The sequence below is a fragment of the Myotis lucifugus genome, unplaced genomic scaffold, assembly GCF_000147115.1.
Source record: "Myotis lucifugus unplaced genomic scaffold, Myoluc2.0 scaffold_3, whole genome shotgun sequence".
NCBI classification, from domain to species: Eukaryota; Metazoa; Chordata; class Mammalia; order Chiroptera; family Vespertilionidae; genus Myotis; species Myotis lucifugus.
The window spans coordinates 24,442,550-24,467,165 of record NW_005871051.1 but is presented as its reverse complement, the minus strand read 5'-3'; the positions used below and the strand labels follow the sequence as shown (position 1 = coordinate 24,467,165).

At 35.2% G+C, this 24,616-nt stretch overlaps 1 protein-coding gene across 2 annotated transcripts in view; it reads right to left on the bottom strand.

Moving 5' to 3' along the window:
• Positions 1 to 785: 785 nt before the first annotated feature.
• Positions 786 to 24,616, bottom strand: part of AGFG1 (ArfGAP with FG repeats 1) — a 66,027-nt gene continuing 42,196 nt past the window's right edge. The window contains exons 1-13 of one of the 2 annotated variants that reach the window (XM_014463403.2): positions 23,523 to 23,657; positions 22,940 to 23,013; positions 22,352 to 22,502; positions 16,091 to 16,210; positions 15,360 to 15,431; positions 13,855 to 14,064; positions 12,661 to 12,841; positions 10,055 to 10,134; positions 9,305 to 9,397; positions 7,683 to 7,730; positions 5,681 to 5,839; positions 3,349 to 3,440; positions 786 to 2,793 (exon numbers count right to left, since the gene is read on the bottom strand). In XM_014463403.2, the coding sequence (XP_014318889.1) occupies positions 2,734 to 2,793; positions 3,349 to 3,440; positions 5,681 to 5,839; positions 7,683 to 7,730; positions 9,305 to 9,397; positions 10,055 to 10,134; positions 12,661 to 12,841; positions 13,855 to 14,064; positions 15,360 to 15,431; positions 16,091 to 16,210; positions 22,352 to 22,502; positions 22,940 to 22,942 (1,269 nt within the window). In that variant the 5' untranslated portion in view covers positions 22,943 to 23,013; positions 23,523 to 23,657 and the 3' untranslated portion in view covers positions 786 to 2,733. Of the gene's footprint in view, positions 2,794 to 3,348; positions 3,441 to 5,680; positions 5,840 to 7,682; positions 7,731 to 9,304; positions 9,398 to 10,054; positions 10,135 to 12,660; positions 12,842 to 13,854; positions 14,065 to 15,359; positions 15,432 to 16,090; positions 16,211 to 22,351; positions 22,503 to 22,939; positions 23,014 to 23,522; positions 23,686 to 24,616 lie in introns of those variants that run through there. The other variant, XM_014463393.2, reaches the window with a different exon arrangement.

Sequence of the window (24,616 nt, the reverse complement as noted above, 5' to 3'; positions counted from 1 at the left end):
AATTTCCAGGAACTGTATGTAGCAAAGACAGTGTGCACTGGGGGGAGGGATAACTCACAGGTAAACCACTGATATGCTCCTTCAACTTTAGAGGAATTATTTGAACAAAGAAAGTAATTACCTCTATTTTTCACAAAAATGAAAATACAGCATGCCTTTAAATGTAACAAAGTTCTCCACCCTAAAAGAAAAGAAAATTTTCTTTCCTGAGTAAAGATAGGAGAAAAAGATCTGATTCAACCAGAAGCCAGGAAACACGAAGGTCTTCAGCCTTGTCACCTCGAGAATTTTCTCTTCAGTTCTGTGTGTTCCCTCCATGAAAAAGGGCCTGGAGGGAGACCCCACAAATGTAGAGACAATTCTGATGGTCTATCGAAAAGCAGATGCAAACCTGAATAGGAAAGTCTAACTGAAGTTGATTTAAATCTACTATAACTCTGGACTTCTTAAACTACATATTTAATTTTATAAGCACTCATTTCAAATAAGTCATTAAGAGTTCCCATTTAATTACAAAATTCAAAATTTACTCAGAAGAAATAGTCTTTAAAATTATTTTCATAATAACAGTTTAATTTACTTATTTCTTAGATGGAAAGCTGGAAGGTTATTTGGGTAATGCCTACAATTATATATTATAACTTTGTACATGTGGATTGATTGGGACCCAATACAATCTAAAATACAGACATTCAAAGACATTTCTTTAGTGTTCCCTCCATGAAAAATAGGGTGGAGACCCCACAAATGTAGAGACATTTCAAGTATACACCAACACACACCACAACTGTTGCAGCATTCATTTAATTCTAAAAGAAGAGGCATACTGCTCAGAAAAGGGGCAGAGATCTCCCAGTCTTCTTATCAAATGGGTCAGGAAAACCACACATTCAGCTAGATATGCAACAAACAGCAATGTTTTAACAAGTCTAAAACACTACACAGCTTGAGGATAGTAGGATAACTCATGTAGCCACCACTGAAAAAGGTATTCAACATGAATAAAATGTTTGAGGAAACAGACGTTCACCTCTTTTAATACCAAAGCTTTTTAAAAAATGTCTAATCATTATAAGATAAAACATTATAAACACATGCTACCCATTTGTATATGTAATTTCAGCTTATCTTGATGACACAGAGTCAGCAAAATAGACAATTATTAGAAGATGATGTGATTTAGTGATCTAGGCTGGGCTGGCTGCCCCTACACTAAATAGTCTTCAAGCGTATACTCTTCATAGTTTTTTCTATCTCCTTCCTTTCGAGCCACAACCTCTGAACTGCTAATTTGCTATGGGCTGGGAAACCAAATAATCAGTAAAGACTTCATGACTTAAGTAGGTTGCTCAAAGGCATTAAACAAAAAAAAAAAAAGATGATTCCAAGTTTCCCAGTTGTGTTGTTTTGATGAGACTGCCAGATTATCTCTGGATGAATGAGGCATTGCTGCACATAAATATTTAAACAAGTTAATTTGAATATTAACAAAAAGATATAACTAAATATTAGTATCACTGCCCTTTTAAACAAAGTATTCTATAACTTCAAGGTAACACTGGGTTCCAGTTTCTTTACCCCCGCCCCCCCCCCCGAGATGAACATAAACAAATGTCCTATTAATAATATCAGTTTGTCTAAACAGAAAACAAATCTGAGGTGCAATCATGTCACAGTTAATGCATGTCTGCTTCCAATACATTCAAAGACAGTATTTTTAAAATCAATATTTAAAATAGGCCTTTTGAAGTCTGAGAATTCAAGATACTTTAAAAAATTTGTAAATACACATACATGCAAATTCTTCATATTTACAAATTTCACAAAATTAAGAAGTTGCAAAGAAATTAGAAGGATTATGGTGAATCTGACAAGCTACATGTAAATGCTTTACCACTGACATATTCATGAATATAGCAGTCATAGTAGTTTTAATACATTTTCTACATGGCCTTTTTATAAAATTTTCTCTTTTAGACATAAAAGTTAGTCACTAGAAGTCTTCTGAAATCCTAATTTAAGAATTCAAGATGTTCTCAATTCACTACTCACATTTAAGGCCACTTTGGTAAAGGCATTGCAGCAAGAACACAAAAACAATAGCATATTTTCTAATATTTATTTTTTTCACCTGCAAACTGTAGCAAAACATGATCAGCTTTATTATGCAGACAGGTATCCTTCTACATTTTTAAAGAATTTAGGCATGTATAAATAGAAGAGCTCTTTAGGAGGGAAAAATCCAAGACTGAATAAAACCTTCCACTTCTGACTTTGTAACTTTCCAGTAGCAATGGTTAAAATGATTTCAGGTCATTCATTCCGAGATACATGACAGCACCTTGAAAGTGGCTGATCTATTTTCCCAGTAACATTTTCCACATAACAATGTGTTAAAAGTTACAAATACTGATATGCACAAATAGCTAATTTCTAAGAAAAATATGTACAGTACTGCAGCATAATGAATGTGGTATCTGCAATAACTTAATATTAGCCAATTTTTAATATACATGATACCGCTACCTTTTTCTGCCAATTCACAGGTTAAAAGTTGTTACTGGAGCCCTCTGTTTTGCACATATTACCTGGTGTTTAATACACAATGCAGGCTTTTTAAAGACTTCTCTTGTGTTTAAAGCTAAGATCAGTGAAACAAGACAACAGTGCAAGAGGCGGAGAGATGTAATGTGACCATGTAAAAGTTCTTTCCAGTAAAATGTCTATATAAGGCTATAAGAAAGGATTGGTTGATGAGCTTCCTGTTGGAAATTGTCCTGTCGGTGCACCAGTCTAAAGGAAAACATAAGACAAAATAAACAAACAGACAAAAGTGGTGTGTGATGAAAATATTAAGAGTATTTAGATTAGGTTTAATTATTGGCAATCAAATTTATTACTATTGTTATTAGCAACATACTATAATAAAAAGATTAGGTATTAGGCACTGTGTTGTGCCTTGTATATAATTATTTCATATAATTCTCAAAAAAGGACTTGACTCTAAAAAATGCATTTATGATTCAAACTAAATCTGACTCCAAGACCCCTTTCCACAATGTTTACTATGTCTATAGCTGCTCATAAAGTGTTCCTTTTGCAAGAAAGCAGACAAATTTCATGTTATAAAATAGCTTATTTACTGTCAATTCTTTGATTTCAAATGATTAATGTGGTTTTTTGTGTCACAAAGGAATCTTGCATAGTGGCTCCCTCAATGTGTACACTCCTGCAATGTCTTATCAGTACAGTAGCAAACAGCATCCAGGAGGAGACACATCCTGCTTTTCCTAATTTGAAAATAACACACAACAACTTACAAAGTGCTTAAAACTGCACCTCACTTACCATAAAAGGATTACTAGATACTCCAGCAGCTGCAACTTGACCAAAAGGGGTTACCATTGGCTTTGTTTGTCCAAATGCTGCAAAACCTGCACCTTGTTAAAACAGAACCACCAATTATAACCCATTCTACCTTTGAGAGACAATCTGTTGTTTATTAAAGCCTCATAATGCGTTTCAGAGAAACTGCTACCAGAACAACAATAAAATATCAATGTTAAATTGTTACGTCTTATGCTCTTTCAAAACCAGAAATAAACTTCCTGTGCCATGTCTTAAGGAGCTTTTATATAGTCCCCCGAAATAGTTCATTCCAATTTGTCTCAGCTACGTAAACTACTGACATTCAAAGGATTTAATAAATAGATGATCTGGTGGTGACTATTTGAGAGGGGCTGTAAGACCACACAACAGTTTCTATGTGGACATCATAGTATTCCTTAGGAAACATTTCATCATTATGGCTGTCACAGACCCTATTTCCAAATTTTTAGTTAAGCACAACTTTAGAAAAGAACATCCATAATTCTAGGATAATCTCTGAATCTATGGAATTCAAATTTTAGCCATAAACAAAATCTGGGGTGGGAGGGTAGGGTGGGGCGGGGTGAGAACCACACAAACTAGTCTCTAGTGAATTTTCCTGAGAACAAGTAACAATTTCTAACCATAATATATATTGTTGCCTATTTATCAGTCTATTGTCACCACCACCCACCAAAAAAACCTTAAACAAAATGGCACAGTTTTCTGATACAAAACAAAAACACTCAGAGATCAACCAAAGGACTTGTATGCTTGCATATGAGCATAACCAATGGACACAGACCGGAGGAGGGGTGGGGGGGAGGTTTAGGGCATGTGCTGGGGGTTGGGGTGGCCGGGGAGAGGTCAATGGGGGAAAAAGGAGACTTATGTAATACATTAAACAATAAAGAATTTAAATTTAAAAAAAAAACACTCTAGCCCAGCCAGCATGGCTCAGTGGTTGAGCATCGACCTATGAACCAGGAGGTCATGGTTCAATTCCTGGTCAGGGCACAAGCCTGGGGTGTGAGCTTGATCCCAGTGTGGGGGTGCAGGAGGCAGCCAATCAATGAGCCTCACTCATCATTAATGTTTCTCTCCCCTCCTCTCTCTTCTCTAAAATCAATAAAAATATTTGAAAAAAAACAAAACAAAACAAAAAACAACAACACTCTAGCCCTAGCAGGTTTGGCTCAGTGGATAGAGTGTTGGCCTGCGGACTGAAGGGTCCCAGGTTCGATTCCGGCCAAGGGCACATGCCCAGGTTGTGGGCTCCATCCCTAGTTGGGAGTGTGCAGGAGGCAGCTGATCACTGATTCTCTCTCATCATTGATATTTCTCTCTCTCTCCCTTTCCCTTCTTCTCTGAAATCAATAAAAATACATTTAAAAAAATCACTCTATGTCCTTAAAAGTTTCTTTTTAAAATCAAGAGATGTATTAGAACACAGATAAATGAATAAGAAAGACACTGGGGACTCCTTAGAGCAGTGGTTCTCAACCTTCCGAATGCCGTGACCCTTTAATACAGTTCCTCACGTTGTGGTGACCCCCAATTTCATTGTTACAAATTGAACATAATTAAAGCATAGTGATTAATCACAAAAACAATATGTAATTATATATGTGTTTTCCGATGGTCTTAGGTGACCCCTGTGAAAGGGTCATTCGACGCCCCCCAAAGGGGTTGCGACCCACAGGTTGAGAACCGCTGCCTTAGAGTCTCTGATTTCTCCTACATCTATAATCTAGTCACAAAAACTTACTTGTCAATTTTCTGAGGCCCAAATACACATTCAGTAGACCATACTACAACATTCTTCAGTTAAGTTCTTTTGTCCAAACACATAACATTATGACATATGAGAGGTCCCAGTGGGGTCCCTTGGTCTGGTCAGCGGCATCGGGCTGAAACCGGCTCCCCGACATCCCCTGAGCGGTCCTGGATTGCAAGAGGGCGCAGGCCAGGCCAAGGGACCCCACTGGTGCATGATCGGGGCTGGGGAGGGATGCGGGAGGTTGGCCAACTGGGGAGAGACCATGGGAGGGTTCCAGGGCGTGTCCAGCCTGTCTCACTCAGTCCCGATTGGCCGGACCCCAGCAGCAAGCTAACCTACCAGTCAGAGCATCTGCCCCTGGTGGTCAGTGCACATCATAGTGAGCGGTTGAGCGGCCTTAGCATATCATTAGCATATTACGCTTTGATTAGTTGAACGGATGACTGAATGGCTGGACACTTACCATATTAGGCTTTTATTATACAGGACAAGAGACCTACAGTGGACTTACAAATAAATGTCAGATCTTACCATTGGGCTGTTGAGAAAAAGCTGTCTGTTGAGGGAAAGCTGCTTGGGCTGGAAAGGCAGGCTGCTGGAAGCTGCCACTGAAGCTGGTGGGAAGACTATAGGGCGCAGGCGTCCCAAAGCCCGCAGGCATGCTCATGGATGCGGTGCCAAAGGTCGCCGCTGACAGGAGAAGAAAAGGGCTGATCACTTACATTTAAAAGGGCACATTTCGTTTCTCATATTCAACATTATAGAAGAGATATCATTTACCTTGAAAAATATTAAGATGTACATTAAAGGCATTCTAAATTTCAAAACTCAACAAAGTCAGTTAAGTTTTAGCACTATACAGTATTACAACCTATAAAATTTATTTTCCTAAAACCCAAAAACCAGAATAAAACTAACGAAGAAAAATTTCTCAAAGTATATTAATAAAATTCAACTCTAAACAGCAATCTACTTTTTAAAGCCCATCATCATGGCAATTCACATGTATACATACTAGTATTTTTTTTTATTGTTTTTCATTTTGTTTTGCTATATATAGTAAAATAGCCCAATATTTAATTTTAACTATTGAACTGTGTACTATAACATAATATGTGAATTCCTGGAAAAAATTTTAGAACCTGTGCTAAGTAGCTCAGCAAAAATAACAAAACTTATAGGAGTCAGATGCAGGCCACGCTAAACCTATGCAGTGTTGTAACCAGAGCCAAATGGGGGAGGGGAATCTTAATAAAAACACTAACACAATTAAAGGGACATGTTACACTCCTAATAAATCAATTCCAAAAGAAATATATGGACTCCCACATTCCTTTTCTGGATGGTAAATAAAGAGTGCTCTGGATAAAGGGTTAAGGAAGGTTAGGACTGCTAAGTTATAAAAATTAGGGCAAAATGTACAAAGATGGAAAAGGACGTGAACTAAGCATTATTAGAAGAGACAAAGCACACAGTGTAAATGAACACTGTGCTCCTCCAAGGCTTGCCACATCTAGCCACTATTAACTCTGTGGAACAGAGCAGTCACAGGTTGGGGAAATCTGTGTGAACTACCACTACATATGTGGCATGCTGCCATCATTTCCCATTGAAGAATTAACTCAAGAAATAATTCACATTACTGAAACACAGGTAGTAGCAGAACAGTGTATCACTATTGTTAGAGAAGATTAAGTGTTCTAGGGAAGGCCTCAGTGAACTAAGAGCCAATAATGTTGCTTTTAATACAGAATAGTAGTAATTATATAGTGAAATAGTTTTAAGTGATGCTATCAAAAACATAACTCATTTAATTTCCTGATTTAAAAATTTTACTCAATTGTTGATTTTAAGCACAGAAATACTAAAAATGTTACAAAAAATTCTTTTAAAAAAACTAAAAAAATGTTATAGATGTTGTCCAAAGTAATCCTCATAATCCTAATGTTTGTAACAATGATCCTCAATGAACCTAATTAGAATGTAAAAAAATTTTAAATTATTTTCTCATTATTAAGGAGAAAAAGAAGGGAAACAGCCACTGGGAAGCAAGTGAATAAAGAATAATAAGCATACTGCGAGGAAACAGGAGGGTTTCATAACAGACAATGCACTGACATAACTTAGACAAATCATTTTTTAAAAAGCACTAAAAAGCAGAACTTAGGGCACAGTTAAACAAAACCAAACTCCATGGAATAATGTGGTAAAATGGTTTGGTATATCAAAAAGGTGTCACTCAAACTACTATAAATTCAAACTCAAGAAAAACAATTGAAAAAGCTGTGACATTCTAATATGACCATGGAGGTAAGCAATAATGCTTTTCAGCATTAAAACATAAATCACTACAGAAGATTTCCATGTAATTTTAAATATAATGCAGTCCCAATGCCACACATTCATGCCCACTCCATTTTAAAACATGGAAGAACTTAATTCCACATGCAGGGATCCAGAACACTAGCAGAAGCTTCCACAAGCAGGCAGACAAACTGCCACAGAAATCTAGACATTAGTTGTGGCCACCTACCAAAATGAGCGTGAGGAAACACTTGAGAATGCATTGCTCCAGAAAGGCCTTATGGAAAGCCATAAAGAGACCAATGTCATTAACTTAATGGTAACTATTGTTAAAATAAAAGTAAATTTGTTTCATTAAAAGTTCTAAAATTAGAATGTACTCTTACAAAGTAGGTAGCATAATACGTGATAAAACACATCCAGTTTATTTGAACTATATTCATGACACTGTAATATTTACACTGTTTGCAATAAAGGGGAGATTAGATAATACCAAATGAAGAAACCTTTATGAAATCCATCATTTTAAATAAGCACTTTTTTTTCATGTGAAGATATAATTATATCCATAAAGACTTGTAGGCCTCATGAGTCACACCCAAAAATGCAATTTACAGGATCATCTAAAATGACCTAGCTTCTGCAAAGTCAAACTTTGGAGAGAGCACCTGGATAATACTTGATTTTTATTTACAACTTTTTACATTAACTAGAAATACTTAAAGGTAACTCAAGTAAACTGAGTACTACAAGGGGAAAATTATTCACTGTAGTTCATTAGAAGGTGATTGGCACTCTCAGTTAAAATACAATAGCTGAAAAGACAGAATAAGAAAAAAGCATCTTGCCGAAACCGGTTTGGCTCAGTGGATAGAGCGTCGGCCTGCGGACTGAAAGGTCCCAGGTTCGATTCCGGTCAAGGGCATGTACCTTGGTTGTGGGCGTATCCCCAGTAGGAGATGTGCAGGAGGCAGCTGATCGATGTTTCTCTCTCATTGATGTTTCTAACTCTATCTCTCTCCCTTCCTCTCTGTAAAAAATCAATAAAATATATATATTTTTTAAAAAAAGCATCTTGTGTTTTCCCACCTGGCATGACTGAGATCAGAGAGGCTACATATAAATAAATCTAATTAATAAAAAACAAAGTTAGGTTACGTAATAGAACCTTTTTGTGTTTTTTTAACCATCTGGGGTGGAATTATTTCTAAAATATATGTCCATTCATTTTAAATGAGCATACTTAACAATTAAATTTGGGGAAGCAGCAATTGAGAAAATACTCAAACATTATACCCAAAATAAAATCAGGTTCCCACAATTTTTAAAATGTTAACATCCTAAAAGAGATATGCACTAGAAAAAGACCTGATCTTAAGATCTCATGTAATAAAGCCCATTCGGCCCTTGCAATCTCATGTCAAGGCAGAAACAAGGCAAAAAACCTTCTTATACATGTTTTCTGCTATGGTTGAATGAGTCATATCCAGTAATTCTGAAAGCAGACCACCCCAGTAAGTCAGAATTACTGTGTACAAGTCCGATCTCTACAAAATTGGCTGTGTGGTTCAAAGAAGTCTCATCTCCATACTTGGGCATCCTCCCTGAAAATGAAAGCTGTGACCGAGCATGGTAGGCACTAGTTAACTTCTAAGGTCCTTCTCAAATATGCATTAAGTTCCAGGATTTTATAAACTTTCAGCAAGTGTTTGTCTTTAGGAACAAACTCTCCCATCCACTAACCACTCATTTCAGTAAGAAAGAATCCTTATTTTTCTAGTTTGTTCACATGGTTTCTCTGCAATAAATACCTTTTCCAAAACTTGCTGTTCCATAATTTATATTTCTTACCTGTTGTTCCTCTGGCATTGGTCTGAAATGGATTTGTAGAAGATGCCACAGAAGGACCAGCAGCAGCCACAAATGGATTTGTGGAAGGCGTAGCTTTAAAATATTATAAAGTACACTATAAAATCATAATACATTTATACTAAAATATATAAAAATATAATATATTTATGAAGATAGAAAACTAGAGCTTCCTAATAATAAACTGTTGCTCTGTCATCTGGTTCCCCTGAAAATGCTATACAATATACATTTGGGCTCTATAGAGTGTCCGCATTATTCCTCCCCCCTTATCCATGACTCCACTTTCCATGGCTTCAGTTACCAACAGTTAATGGCAGCCCAAAAATATTAAGTGGAAAATTCCAGAAATAAACAACTGACAAGTTCTAAATTATGCTCTAATCTGAGTAACATGATGAAATCTCTCTCCACCCTGCTCGATTTTTACTTATTAATGGCCCCAAAGCGCAAGAGTAGTGATGCTGGCAATTCATATATGCCAAAGAGAAGCTGTAAAGTGCTTCCTTTAAGTGAAAAGGTGAAAGTTCTCAACTTAATAAGAAAACCAAAAAAAAAATTGTATGGTCCATAGCCAAATTTTATAAATTAAACTTTATTTCATCATAGGTATGTATGTACAGGAAGAATATAGTAAATATGGGGGTTGGTACCATCTACTGTTTCAGACATCCACTGAGTGTCTTGGAATGTATCTTCCACACATAAGGGGCGACTACCAGAAACACCTACCTCCAAATGGAGCAGGCACACTTGAAGAAGCAGGCTGTGTCTGTGCAGAAGCACCCACTGGCATTGTCCCAAAAACATTGCTGAAAACAAGTATTAAAAGAGTTCTAATTGTTAAAAAAAAGCAAGCATATTCTATCTATAGGGTGGCCATAAATATGTGAAAACTGATCATTATAAACATACAATGTATCACAGAAGTACTCAAACTTTAGGTCTCATGGCTCATTTATATTCTGAAAAATTACTGAGAACCCCAAAGAACCTTTGCTTCAGTGTGCTCTATTTATCAATATGCATAGAATACAAAAATTAAAACAAATTTAAAATATTTTTTATTTGAAAATAACAATAAAGCCATTATTACATGCTAACAAATAAATAGCACTTTATGATAAGTACTAGAGGCCTGATGCATGAAATTTGTGCAAGAGTAGGCCTTCGCAGCCCTGGCTACCTCGTGGCCCCACCCCCTGGCCCACTGGTGGTTCCAGAGGTCTTTCCACCATCTGGGCTAATTAGCATATTAGCTCTTTATTATATAGGATATTTTCTGAAATAAAAAAACTTAATGAGAACAGTAACAATGTTTGATATTTTTGCAAATCCCTTTAGTAGCTGACTTAACAGAAGATCAGCTGTGACATGTTGTTTAGGTTGATGTATATATATAAAAAAAAAAACAAACACAAAACTGGCCTCACATAGATACATAGTTGAACAAAGGAGCATTTTAATAGCTTTTTCAGATAATCCTATATAATAAAAGGCTAATATGCAAATCGAGCGAACGGCAGAACGGCCAGTCGCTATGATGCACACTAACCACTAGGGGGCAGAGGCTCAAAGCAGGAGCTGCCCGCTGGTGGTCAGTGCGCTCCCACAGGGGAGGCGTTGCTCAGCCAGAAGCCGGGCTCACAGCTGGTGAGCACAGTGGCGGTGACAGGAACCTCTCCTGCCTCCGCTGCAGGCGGGCAGTAAGGAGTGAGGGGTCCCGGACTGCGAGAGGGATGTCTGACTACTGGCAGGCGGACATCCCCCAAGGGGTCCTGGACTGTGAGAGGGCACAGGCCAGGCTGAGGGACACCCCCTGCCCAGTGTACGAATTTCGTGCACCAGGCCTCTAGTTGTGGATATTTTCTTTGTTATCATACCAAAAATAGTGACAATTCCTAAAGGTTGGTTTCAATATGGAATTTGAAACCTTATCAGTGAACTGTTTTTTGCTGGATTAAAGTTAACATTCATTAGTCTATCTTGCACTTTAAATGAATTTTTACTGATGTCCTATCATCTGGAAAATACTTGATGCCAATCTTCCAAATGTCAACACATTTCCTTATGCAAAATAAAAAAATAAAACACATCACTCATCAGAAAGGTAATGAAAAGCTGTCTGTCATGCTCATGGTAGAGTTAAGAAATTTTCCAAAATTCTAATATTTGATTTAATGTGTGATTATTATCAGTTATTTTCATAAAATGACAGGTTTAAATACTCTATTTTTTAGAAAATATTGTCAAATATCCAAATCTGAATAATCTTGGTTTGCCTACCAGTTATCTTCCAAGGAAAAACGGTGTTTCAGAAAACAAGTGGCTGGTTCATCCCACAACAACCAAACAAGACAGCCATCATACCTCAATGAGCAGCAGACCTACCTGATGCATACTTTACTTCCACAAACAGAAAATAGACATGTTTAAGGATCAAAATTTAATAAAATTAATTTGTTGACATTTCTTCAAGAATGTTCATAAGCCCTCGCCGGTGGCTCTGCTGGTTGGAGCACCATCCCCTACACCTTTTGCAGGTTTGATTCCCAGTTGGGGCACATGTGGGAGGCAACTAATAGATGTTTCAATTGCACATGATGTTTCTCTCCATCTCTCCCTCTAAAATCAATTTTCTTTTAAAAAAAACATGTCCTCGGGTGAGGATTAAAATAATAATTAGAAAAACAGAGATGAATAAAACAATGTATATGTAAGTCACCTGTATTTCTGTATAACTTAACTCTAAAATCAAGAAGTCAAAACTGCTTCTTGATTAGAGCTTTTAACGATCTAATGTTGTTAAAATGTGTCAGACTTCCTGCTACAAAGAATTCCTTTATGCCAGATATATTTGAACACAATAATAGATATGTCTATTCATAAATACCAATATGACACTGAAGAGATATAGAATTAGTGTTCTGTTCTGGTGCAAACATTTCTAAAAATGTGTATTTACAACTAAGGCTATAAAATGTTACTTTCAGTATTTAGTCTTCATGACTAAAAACTGTACCTTAAAAGTATATAATTTCCGAAATGAATTCTCTGCTGAGTATAATTAAATCTGTAGATAGCTGTCCATTTTGAGATGTGTACATACTCTTAGTTACATTTTGGTGTTCAAGAAAATAAAACTTTTGATTAAATGAAAAAATAGAATTGGGCAGTTAATCAAGGATTATATTTTAATTAGCAAATTAAACTGTTTCCTCAAATTTATAAAAATATTCAATAATTTTAAAATTATGCCCTAGTCATTATTTAACAACATTATTATTCAGAGTTGAAAAAAGATTTAAACACAAAGCAGGAACACAAAGACAAGGTACCTGCTGGCATTACTTGTGGAAGTGTACGCATTATTGGAGGTGGCTGCAGAGCTGAAAACGCTGTCTAGTTCTGCCAGAGCTGCATACTTGTCTGAAGACGCACTTGACTGACTGGGAAGTGAAACCACAGAACTAACAGGAGCTTTACCTGCGGTCCCAAAGCCACTCCCCTGATCACCACCTGTGAACAAATAAATTATCCCCAAAACTTAAAGGTATACTTCCAATTTATCAACCAAATTTCCCATGCAACACATGTAAATTTACAACTGATTTGGAGCTAAGCAAATAAATAGGATTCCAGAATCATATCTAATAATGTAGAAAATATTGGACAAGATTAGTTGCAACATATACTGCTGTGGAAAAGACAGAATACTGCTTCTATAACAAAAAACTAAGACTCTGTGCCAGTAACAGGTTTAGAGTGTGCATAAAGAAGAAATTCTCAAAAAGTGTTATTTAACATCTCTGATACAGGTGTATTGCATTCAAGTAAACATATAAATTCATAAAATATAGGACCCTGATGTGATCAATTAATATTTTCCCAGGGTTGTCCATAATAAAAAATAGATAGTAATGAGAACAAATACTTACTGCATACTTACTATGTGCCAAACACTGTTGTAAATGCCTTACATGTAATAACACAACCCCATGAGTTCAATGCTATTTACTATCCTCATTATGGAGATGAAAAAGTAGGCCCTGCAGCCTGAAAGCATACCCTTGCTCTTCACCACTGTACTATGCACTTTGAGAGGCAAAATACTGGCCTTCAAGACCAAACTAGGCATAAGAATATACTGTAAAAATCATTTTAAAAAATTACGAAGATATTAATAGAAAGTCATTCAAAATAAATATATTATAGAAACCACCAAATAGCCTTCCAGTCAGTTCTATGTGTAAGATTCTTAACCTTGTATAGCCATAGAACAGTAAAGCAGGCTTTCTAAGACAAAATTAAATTTCTGTCAATTACTTTCTTTTAAAACCAGAAGTAAACAAATTAGTTTCTATGACTTCAGTTTTGTAGTTGATATTTCAGATCCTAAAAGTCATGAAATTTAGTGTAAACGAAATTTCTAACCACCCACTAAGAAAAGCATAGCATCCTTAGATTTTAATAAATACAACCGAATGTAAAGGACTGTTTAATATAGAAATTTTTATTTAAAGTTTGATTACCTTGTCCAGCACTGAAGATATTGTCTAAATTAGCAAGTGCTGCATATTTGTCTGCAGCCTGAAGACCAGCTTTATTTGTTGCAACTTTACTAACAGTTGTTGCTGTTTGATGACTCTGGGAAGTACTGAAGGTTCCAAAATCAGCACTGGAGGATTTGGGGAAGTTATCAAAATGAGCAAAATTAGCATTTACTGATCCAGCACTTCCCCCTGTAATAGAATAAACAGCACACTTGAAATATCTAGATTTTTCTCAATATCCTGTGGTAGGTAATATGACAATTTCTTCTTAAATTAAGTATTCTATAAGGAATCTGCATTCCTACGCATTCAACTTTAACCATCTACATATGACTTTTTATAATTTGCAAATCTAGTTTTCCAAAGGCCCTGGCAACATGAAGTTACACATTTCTATGTGTAATTATCTACCCTGGAGTAAAAGACATAATTCACCTGGTTTGAGATTCATTACAATATACAACATTCAACTATATACTATCACCTTTTACTAGTCCTCCTGCTAATAAGATGCAAAGTATCTGACAATACAAGTTTTTGTAGCTTCTAAAAAATAACTTGGTTGAAACAAATCCCAGGAATAGAAATTTAAAATTCTTAAGATGTACTATTTTGATCCAGAGTTTCTTAACAGGTGATCTTTGAGCTCCAGACTTATTTTATTTGAAGAGCTATTATTTAATTCCACATAGTAATTTAATACTCATACACCATGGTATACTCAAAAAATCATGAACTATTTTATATATTTCAAAGAATAAAAATTATAGTATACAATATCAAAATAGTTTAAATATTATAGCAATTTTTTTACTTTATAGAGCATAATTCACTTACAGGTATATATCCTACTAAAATTTTAAAGTCTATTCTGTAATCTAGAGACTTCTTTAAAGTACTACCAAAGACTAAAGCTAATATATTTCATTCTATGCTTTTGTCCTAACTTTTGATACCAGTTCTTTATGCCTACACATTAGTTTCAGCAATCAAAATAATTTATGTGTAGTTTTATATTAAAGTGATACGAAGCACACATAGATATTTTAAAAACAGAACGGATACACCCCTATCAAAAAAAAACCACACTTTCCATCAATCTGATTTTTAAACATTCTAAAACATTATGTACAGATAAAATTTCTCAGGCATTGAAACTCTGGTTGTTTCCAATTAAAATTCAGTAATGTGCATATTTAAATGATTGTGATCTTCTATAAGTAGTTGGTGAACAAAGTAAATACTAAAGCTTTCAAAGTTTATATGAAGAATTTTATTTCAACTTAAAATTGGAATTATTAAATCAACTAACTCTCTTATTGTATACTACTGTGTTCTGTTGAGTTGAGGAATAGTGAAGGGAAAGTAAAAGTGAGAATTTATGAAGATTATTAAAAGATGATTAACATTCTATAAGTGAAAAATCCATGAAATACAGCATAAAACAAATTAGTAAAAGATGCCTACTTGATTAGAGAACTTACTGTTGGTAGCCTGGAGAGGAAAAGCAGAAGTAAATTCACCAAAACTGCAGCTAGATGAAAGCATTCTAAATGCTGGATAGCCAGAAATTATGTTAATGAAAGTTAAAGGGGGGAAAAAAAAAGAAAATTGAAAGAAAAAGCTTTAAGACAATACACAGAATTCAAGTTGAAAGCAAAGTAATCAGCCAAAGATCTAAACATGGGTTCAATGAGTTTTGGAAAACAATATAGTTTATGGAAGAGTATTCAATGTTTAAAGACCAATTCTTGCACAGAAAATGATTTCCCAGTTTGATTAAAGCAATCCTTAAATAACCTACTCTTGACTAATAACATTTATTTTTCAAGATTGTTGCCTAAAAATTACTTCCACTTTTAGTTCTATGGAAGCAATAAATTAGCTTCCTTTACTTAGAGCCTAAATCACAATGTGTTGTTTGAACCTAAAAAACTTCAGTACTTTAATCCTTCCTTACATAAGAAGTTTAAGATTCATGTGCAGGAAAAGGAGAATTCTGTGAATTAGACAACATACCAAAGAGTTTAGAAAAACAAATGAACACACAACAAAATAAAGATTTCAGGTTTCCCCAGAGCTTTGCTAGATAGAAGTATTGTAAATTCAGATAATTATAGAATTTAAGTTTAGAGTAATTTTCAAAACTACATCTAGAGAGTTTTACCCTATTTTTTTAAGTAAACATTTAGGCATAATGCTGGAGAAGCTCTACCTGTAGTTTGGGGCTGAAAAGGAGAATGACTTGCTGTGGGGAAACCTCCAAAATTACTCGAACCACTAGACTGTCCAAATGCATCAAAGTTTGCAAAATCTGCATTTGCAGAATTCTGGGCTGTAAATGGTAAGGAACAATACATGTTAATGAATATGAAAACTATAAAAAAATATATGACAAAAGAATTTGAGAATTTTATGAAAGGTTTCTACATCTTAGAGCTCACTTCAAAGACATTTAGAGATCAGATTTTAAATCCTATCAGTGTTTACTTAGCCTAATTTCAAACAATTTATAAAAGGTTATCCAGATTTCCAAAAACACTTTGTACAATGATAAATTTGTATGCAATACACACTGAGTGACCTCAGGAATAGTATCATAAATGTAACCCTATTAAAGAAAACTCTGAATTAAGAGCACTAAATACATGAATTACAATAAAGCAGATAGAAATTTAGGATATAGGATACATTCTGGAAAATTCATATTTAAAATAGATGAAATCTAAAACTGACATAAAAATTAATATCTTCTTTTTGATTCTTTTTTTTAAGTTCACAACTTTGCATACCATGGCATTTAAAAATAAGCTTCAATGTATAACAAGACATGATTGTCAAACAAATAGAAATATTCACATTCTATTAGAAGCTTGCCACTTTCAAACACATTAAAATGTAAGAAACTATGAAAAATAGTAAAAATTATAACATAAATGCACTCATACTCAGTGAAAAAGACCCACTGGTATTTCCCACTGGTCATCAACCTAACAGCAAAATTCTAGGCTTCTCTAAATTATGCAATTATGTCCTCTAAAAAAACTCAATTCAAGAGATTTTTTTAGAGAACAAAACAGATGCTGGGTAAGATTTTTATAAAGGATCTGATGAGAATAAGAAGTGGTTGATATGAGGAAAAAGGAATGCTAAGTGACAAGAATGAAAAGAATGTCCAAAAAATAGACATCTACATAAATCCTTTGCAGGCATTTCTACTTCTAGGAAGTTTTTGTAAAGCAATAATCCTGTAAATTTGTGCAGCTGTTTGTAATAGCTAAATATGTTTTTTATGATGAAAAAATTAGAAACTCAAATAGCCAGCAATGAGGGAAACACTGCAATATATTATGGAACATCATATGATGGATATAATGCAGCCATTTAAAAAATCATGTAAAATAATATTCAATTTTATACAAAAATGTTTATGACAAAGTACATACGGTTAATAAATTCCAGATACATTTTCATCTACTTTTTAAAATATGGTATTATATACTTAAAAATCTGTATTTTGATTAACTCGAAATAGATTTCAAATAGTTACCTATTTCCTTTTTTGTTTGCCTGAATTTACCAAACTGTTGTAATGAATATGTATTATACTTGTAAACAAAATAATAAAAGTTACTAAACAACAAAATTTTCCATTAACAGAGCTCAACATATTGTAGGAAGAAAATCAGGAAAACTTAAAGCAGTTTATGTAATTACTGTTCTGTATGTATCTGAAAGGGTATGACAGTAGGGGAGGAAATGTACCTAAAATAGACCCCTTTCACTAGGTACCTGTGCCACTTCCCTTCTTGGGTACTCGCACCTAGCACTGCTGAAATGTGGGATGCTATCCCACGTCACTGGTCACACTTTGTTCTTGAGAACCTTTTTAAAACACGTTTGTCCTAGCCCTCAAACAGTATACAGAAATACATAAATTAAAAGGCTGGTTATTGCTTAACAATATAAAATGCTGTATTTGCAAGATGTCCCAATATTTTGTCATTATTTTTACTTAAAATTCAATTTCTTTATAGGCTAAAATTTAACATTCCCAAAAGTAAATATAATGGAAAAAATGTTAACAAATTTTAAAATTAATTTCTTGAAAAATATTTTGGAATACCTATACAGTTTAAGTAACAAATATAATACAAGTTTAAACAAAGTTACCATTTAGTATTGCTAAGAACAGTAAGTAAGCAAGTACAATTTAGTGCAAAGGGAGTCTGAGATAAAAATCAGAGAATTCCATCCTAACATAAGTAACTATAAAGTCTTAGACAAGTCCCTCAATTGTTCTGGCTCTACCAGTTTTATTAGCAAAATGAGAGGATTCACTAGATGGTCTCCACTTACAAATCCTGCATTATGATTCTACAATTTATGAGACAACAGAAATTCTTAAAGAGTTTTGAAATACCCCCCCCACCCGCAAAAAAAAAAAATTCCTATTAAAAGGCCAAATAAGTTTATAAGGGCAAAATATATAATATACATATAGATAATGCAAATATAAACCAAACGAATAGAGAACATGGTAGAGAAAATTCTCAAATTTAGAATGGGCTATATTCCAAAAGGTAAACTTCTAAGTTTTTAAAATAATTTAATTATACATTTGAGAACAAATGAAACATATCTGTCCCTTGTAGAAATAGAAATTAGGTCCCGAAGGTAGTTTATCCTTTATAACCTCAAACATATATGAATATATACTGTTTAATATATATTCTAGGCTTATATTTAGAACTTAAAAAGGGGAAAATATATATTTAATGTTTCAAACATCATTAGGAAAAAAATCAGTTCAATACAATGCATTTAGTTAAGTCAAGTCTACTTCATCCACACTTACATTTTCCCAGTGTTTTCCAACCAGAGCACCAAACACATTAATTCTTTGTGAAATTTCTATCTGTTTTTATTTGTAGACCCTGTATCTATTCAGTCTTCAGCAACTGGTTATAATGACTTTTAAAATTTCTAAGTACTGTGGAATAAAACTTTGGTAAACTTGACTTTGGTAATTAAGCTCTAATAAATTTAATGATGTAAAAATTACTATCTGGAGCCTTAAGCAATCTCCAAACAAAGAAATCCAAACTAAAAAGAATGTGACAAAACAGTAAAGATATGTTTTAAATAATCTTATTTCAAAATGTCCAAAGAGGTCGACTAAGTTTAAAATTTAAGGTAACAAGTAAATGAGCCTGAATCTTGCTGAGAGCTGTGTTTCCTTTTCAATGAGAAACAGGTACTCATGAGAAAGGATGAGATGGAATTGAACAGCCCTCATCATATTCAGCTGGCAGGATACACTTTGTTTCACCTAAGAAAAAATTTAAATTTTTTCCATCAATTTCCAACATTTCAAAAGAGAACATTTTACTTTAAATATGATTGCTGGCTTTTCTTAAAAGAAAATTAACATATTAGTAATCCTGAACCTCTATTTCCGTGTGGCAACAGGAGATTAGAACATCCCCCTTTAAAAAGGGCACCATGGTTTCTTACACATTGTACTGTATTATTCATTTGTGTTTAACTGGGTAGAGCAAGTTAATTGAGTTTGACACCTCTGGTATAAGCTGTGACAAAATTTAATTACAGTTTATAGTTCATAGGTTTTATGATATGTTTATTTAATAACTATTAAATTCCATATGTAAATTGTTTCTAACTGCATGCATATTTCTGTGGAAGATAAAATTTTTTAAAGAAGTACTTCAGCTGATAACGGAATGATAAATTTAGGATATCACAACTTTGTATAATAGATCCCAGTATTGGGCACCAAGAGCTAATATTACCAAATTAGGCAATCAATATTATGTGTCTCTTAAACCCTAAGTATCAGGTTTTCCCCGTCCACCACTACCCTGCTCTAAAAAAGAACCGGGCCCTAGCTGGTTTGGCTCAGTAGATAGAGCATTGGCATGCAGACTGAAGGGTCCCAGGTTCGATTTGAGTCAAGGGCACATGCCTGGTTGTGGGCTCAATACACAGTAGTGGGTGTGCAGGAGGCAGCCGATCAATGATTCTCTCATCATTGATGTTTCAATCTCTCTCCTCCCTTCTTTTCTGAAATCAATAAAAATATATATTTTTAAAAATAATAAAAAATATAAATAAAAAGAACCGGTAACAGATCATGTATCTATCAATTTACAGAAAATACAGAAGACAGAAACCTGATAAAGGACCCCAGAGTGGTACAATCAACACACTCAGACTGCCTAAAACTCAACAGGACAAATAACCTAATTTCCTAAACAAATTACAAAAAAAAAAAAAAATGGGGGATGGAGGAAGAACCTATAGACTAAGAGACATATCTCACAATTGCAATGTGCAGACCTTGAAACCTGATCTGAAAAAACTGTGTATGTGTGTGTTTGAACTGGAATGGAAATTTGAATACTAATGCATTATTATTACTAGTGACCCGGTGCACGAATTCATGCACATTGAAAGGAAATTAGAAGAAATATTTTAGTACCACTATTCGCCCTTCTCTGTAAGTGTCAACCAAATTCACAATAGACAATTACAGGTGGAAACACACGTGTGATTGGTGCCAGTGAGAGCTTTATATGTATCGCGCATGAGATAGCCTTTATAGATATAGAACAAACTTGCTTAATTAGACCTGCTATCTGAGTTAGCTAAACTTTTTCCAGCCCAGTGAGGCACTCCATCTTCCCTTACAGGTAATTGTCAGCAACACAGCAGTAAATATCAACATGAAGCACATTATTATTGTAGATCATGCAGGGAGAACAAGGGTAAAGTATTTAACTGCAGCAGTGTTAGACTATATTCTGCACAGTGAGAAAACCTGAAGTCATTTTCAAGGTCCACCATTTCTTACTTCTTTTCAGTCGGGTCAAGTTTATAAACTTTCTAAATCTCCGTTTTCTGGCTAATAAAAAAATAGGATTCCACTGAGTCTCCTATCTACCTATTCCAGGACTTCTGTGAGGATCAAATGAGATGAGGCAGGGGAAAACGCTTCACAGACATTTGGTTACAGTGTAAAATGTTTCCACCTGGCTATAAAGCAAGTAGTGTTCCTGGGCTGAAGAAACTCCAAGGAGGCTAGTCACTAGGGAGAGGAAGCCCGGCGTTGCTATTCGGGGTGGCCTGCGGGGATCGGGCCAAAACCCACAGTCCAACACCGCCTGCCACTCATGCCTGCTGCTCCCGCTCATCCTGGCCCCGCTACACATGCCGCAGGCTCGCACCCAGTCAGTCCCAATCAGGAGAGGCTTGCACCGCCACAGCTGCATTTGCCAGCTGTGAGCCCTGTGTCTGGCGCCCATCCCAAGGGGAGAGGGGGGGCCAGGATGCTTTCGGCTGGGATGCCCTTGCTGTCCTAGGATCCGGATGTGTCCAGCTGACATTCGCGCCAGTTGTCAGGAGCCACCTGGCAACCGCTTTTATATCATTTCCTCCTGGTAGAGTGTCTAGAGAGGGTAAGTGTCACTCAAAGCAGGCCGCGGCAGGCTGGCTTCCTCCATCACTGGAGCAAGCAAGCCTCTTGCTCACTCCAGCTCCGTGGCTGCCGGCTGCCATCTTGGTTGGGTTAATTTGCATATAGTTGCTCTGATTGGCTGTGGGCGTGGCTTAAGGCATAGCAAAAGTATGGTCAATTTGTATGTTTGTCTTTCATTAGTATAGGATTATTATTGTTATTATTATTATTTAGGGAGTGGTAATACTACCAGCATTATGTTTGACAAAGGAAATCTTATTTTACAGATACATATAAAATAGGTATTTAAGAATAAATTAGTATGTCTAAATTTGCTTCAAAGTAACTTGAGAAGAAATGGACTAGAATGAGAAATAACACCAGATTAGCCGTAAGTGATGAGTACATGAAGGTTATATTATGATCATTTCTGAATATCAGAAATTGTCCCTATCAAAGGGTTAACAAATATTTAATAGTCTTTCCCCAGTTTTCTATGGAAAGAGGTCATGTCAATACCTGACATTAAGTATAGTCTCTTTTGTGATTAAAAAGCAACTGCTAGGGCTACATGATTTATACACCCCAACAGGTATGAATGACCAGACATTCTCAACAGAATATGTAAACAAACAAACAAAAAGGTTATTGCACTAGCCAGTGTGGCTAAGTGGTTAGAGTGTCATCATCCCAAGCACCAAAGGGCTATGGATTTGATTCCTGGTCAAGGGCACATACCTGGTTGCAGATTCCATCCCCAGCCTTGGTTGGGCACATACAGGAGGCAACCAATAGATGTGTCTCTTTCCCCCTACCCTCCTCCCTCCCTTCCACTCACCCTAAAAGAAAAACAAAACAAAACAAGCAAACAGAAAATTTTTAAAAAAAGGAAAAATATCCTCAGGTGAGGATTAACAAAACAAACAAATAAACAAAAAAGGTTGTTTTTGGTATTTTATACACATCTCTAATAAAAGTTCCTGGGGAAAAAACACTTACCTGCATGACTGTTGAAATGTGCAAAGTTAGCAAAATTGGCTGTAGCTGATGACTGAGAAGCTGGAGCAGCAAATATGTCTGAGCCAAGATCACTTAAAAGGTCAAACTTCTTTTCTTGCTGCTGTCCTTGAGAGCGACCTACAACAGGGGACTATAAACCACATATTAGCTATAAAGCGTTTCCAGTCAGATCTGCTCAATTTTTACCACACTATTTCCAACTAATCAAGCTTAAAACACAGTTTAAAAATTACAGTCTTCTATTTGTGGTTTTGGTACTTTGATATTTTTTAAAAAGCACCAATTTTCACTATCTATTCCCAAATTATCTCTCAATTTTAATTACAGAGTCAAAAGCAAAGAAACACAATTATAATAGTGGTCACACCTCATGAGAAAGGATGGACTTACTGCTAAGACAGCGATAAGACTTTCAAAGAATACATCCTTTATACATAAGAAGAGTTACAAAATACTGGCTTAATCCCTCTCTCCATTTTTCACTCAAACTTTCTGTAAAAATAGAGCAATTTATCCAAATGCCTTAGTATGCATTATTAAAAGAGTGGGATTTAATTCAAATAGTACCATGCCTCAGAATCATTCTTGTAGGGTAGATGCTGTAATGTCACACAGTAACAGATTTGTCACAGCTCAGTCAACTGTAATGAAGTGCAGAAGTACAAACTTTAGGTACCAACTTATCAAAAACTTTCAGTCTATTCAGTTTTTTAGAATAAGATATATACTGCAATGCAAAGACACCTGTGCTTTACAACTCGGGCATGGGGGGGGAGGGGGGATTACACTGCTTGAGAAATCCTTTTCTATAAAAGTACATCACAGAGGCTATATTGTTCTGACTCTGATGGTTACCACAGATTCATGTTTTATAATGTATGTTATATAACAGATAGCTATAGCAATATTCCTGTAAACCTTCACAAAGCTGTGGAGAATTCAAAGAAACTCATATTAGCAACAGCAAAAGAGCAAATAAATACACCTTCCAACCACTTAACCAACAATGCTTAAATGTATTATAAACCACTGGCACATAATGCTACTGGCATACAAGGTTATGCTACTGTCTTTAAAAAGTCTCAAATTCATGCCATTCAGTCCTCAAGTAGAAGCCTCTACATTCTACAAAGACTTAACAACTACTCACCTGACTAGGTGTGCCCTTATTTAGGTGCAGGGCTGCTGCTGAATCTCCTAAAAGAGATTTCAGTGGTTTGACCTCAGGTGTGCTGCTTGTGCTACTGGCAGAGGAGCCTGAAATAGATGCATGAACAGATGCCACTACTTTGGCTTGTTCTGGTGGGACATACCTAAAACACATGAAAAGTTGAACAGGTAGTTAATTAAGAAAAATATAGGAAATGTCATACTCAAAAATGATAAGCAAAATTCTAATTTTGCATGAATGTTGATATTAATCTTATTTCAAATCCCTCTGGGGCCCTGTCTTGGTAGCTCAGTTAGAGCATCATCCCGGTGCACCAAGGTTGTGAGTTCAATCTCCAGTCAAGGCACATACAAGAATCAACAAATGAATATATAAATAAATGGAACAAAAATTGATGTTTCTCTTTCTCGCTCACTCTCCCTTCCTACTTTCCTTCCTAAAAGTCAATAAATAAATTTTTTGAAAACTCTCTTGGAGTTTACTTAGTTTTTCTAAGATAAAAAAATTAACTGCTTTTTTATAAGACAGCAGACCAATCATGATGAATAGTTAATACTATAATTTAATTTTTAAAATCTCAAGTATTGTAAGATCATAAGTAACATTTGGAAACAGAACCAAAAGAAGGGAAACATTCCAGTTAACAGTCTAAAATATAAAGGCTTATTACAAATCTCTAAGAATAAGGTCAACAGCCCAATTTTTAAATGGGCAGAAGCAACTCACAAAGGGAAACATAGAAATGAAAACACTTTTAACCTAATTCATTAGCATTTGATGTGAGTGTAAACATTACAAATTTTGCTGCTATTAAAATACGTAAGTAGGTATGCTCTGTGCCCCAGAAGTACCTCTGCAGAAACTCATCCTTAGGAACTAACTGAATGAGTGTACACAGATACATGTACATGTATGTTACCACAGAACTCTTAAATCTTTTAATGTAATACTACACAGCTATTCTTTTGACACAGATAGATGTCCAGGTTACTTTATGGTCTTTCAGGTTTGATCCCAGTCATGTAAATATAGATTCATGGGAGGAAGGGAGTAAAGAAAGAAAAGAAAGGCAG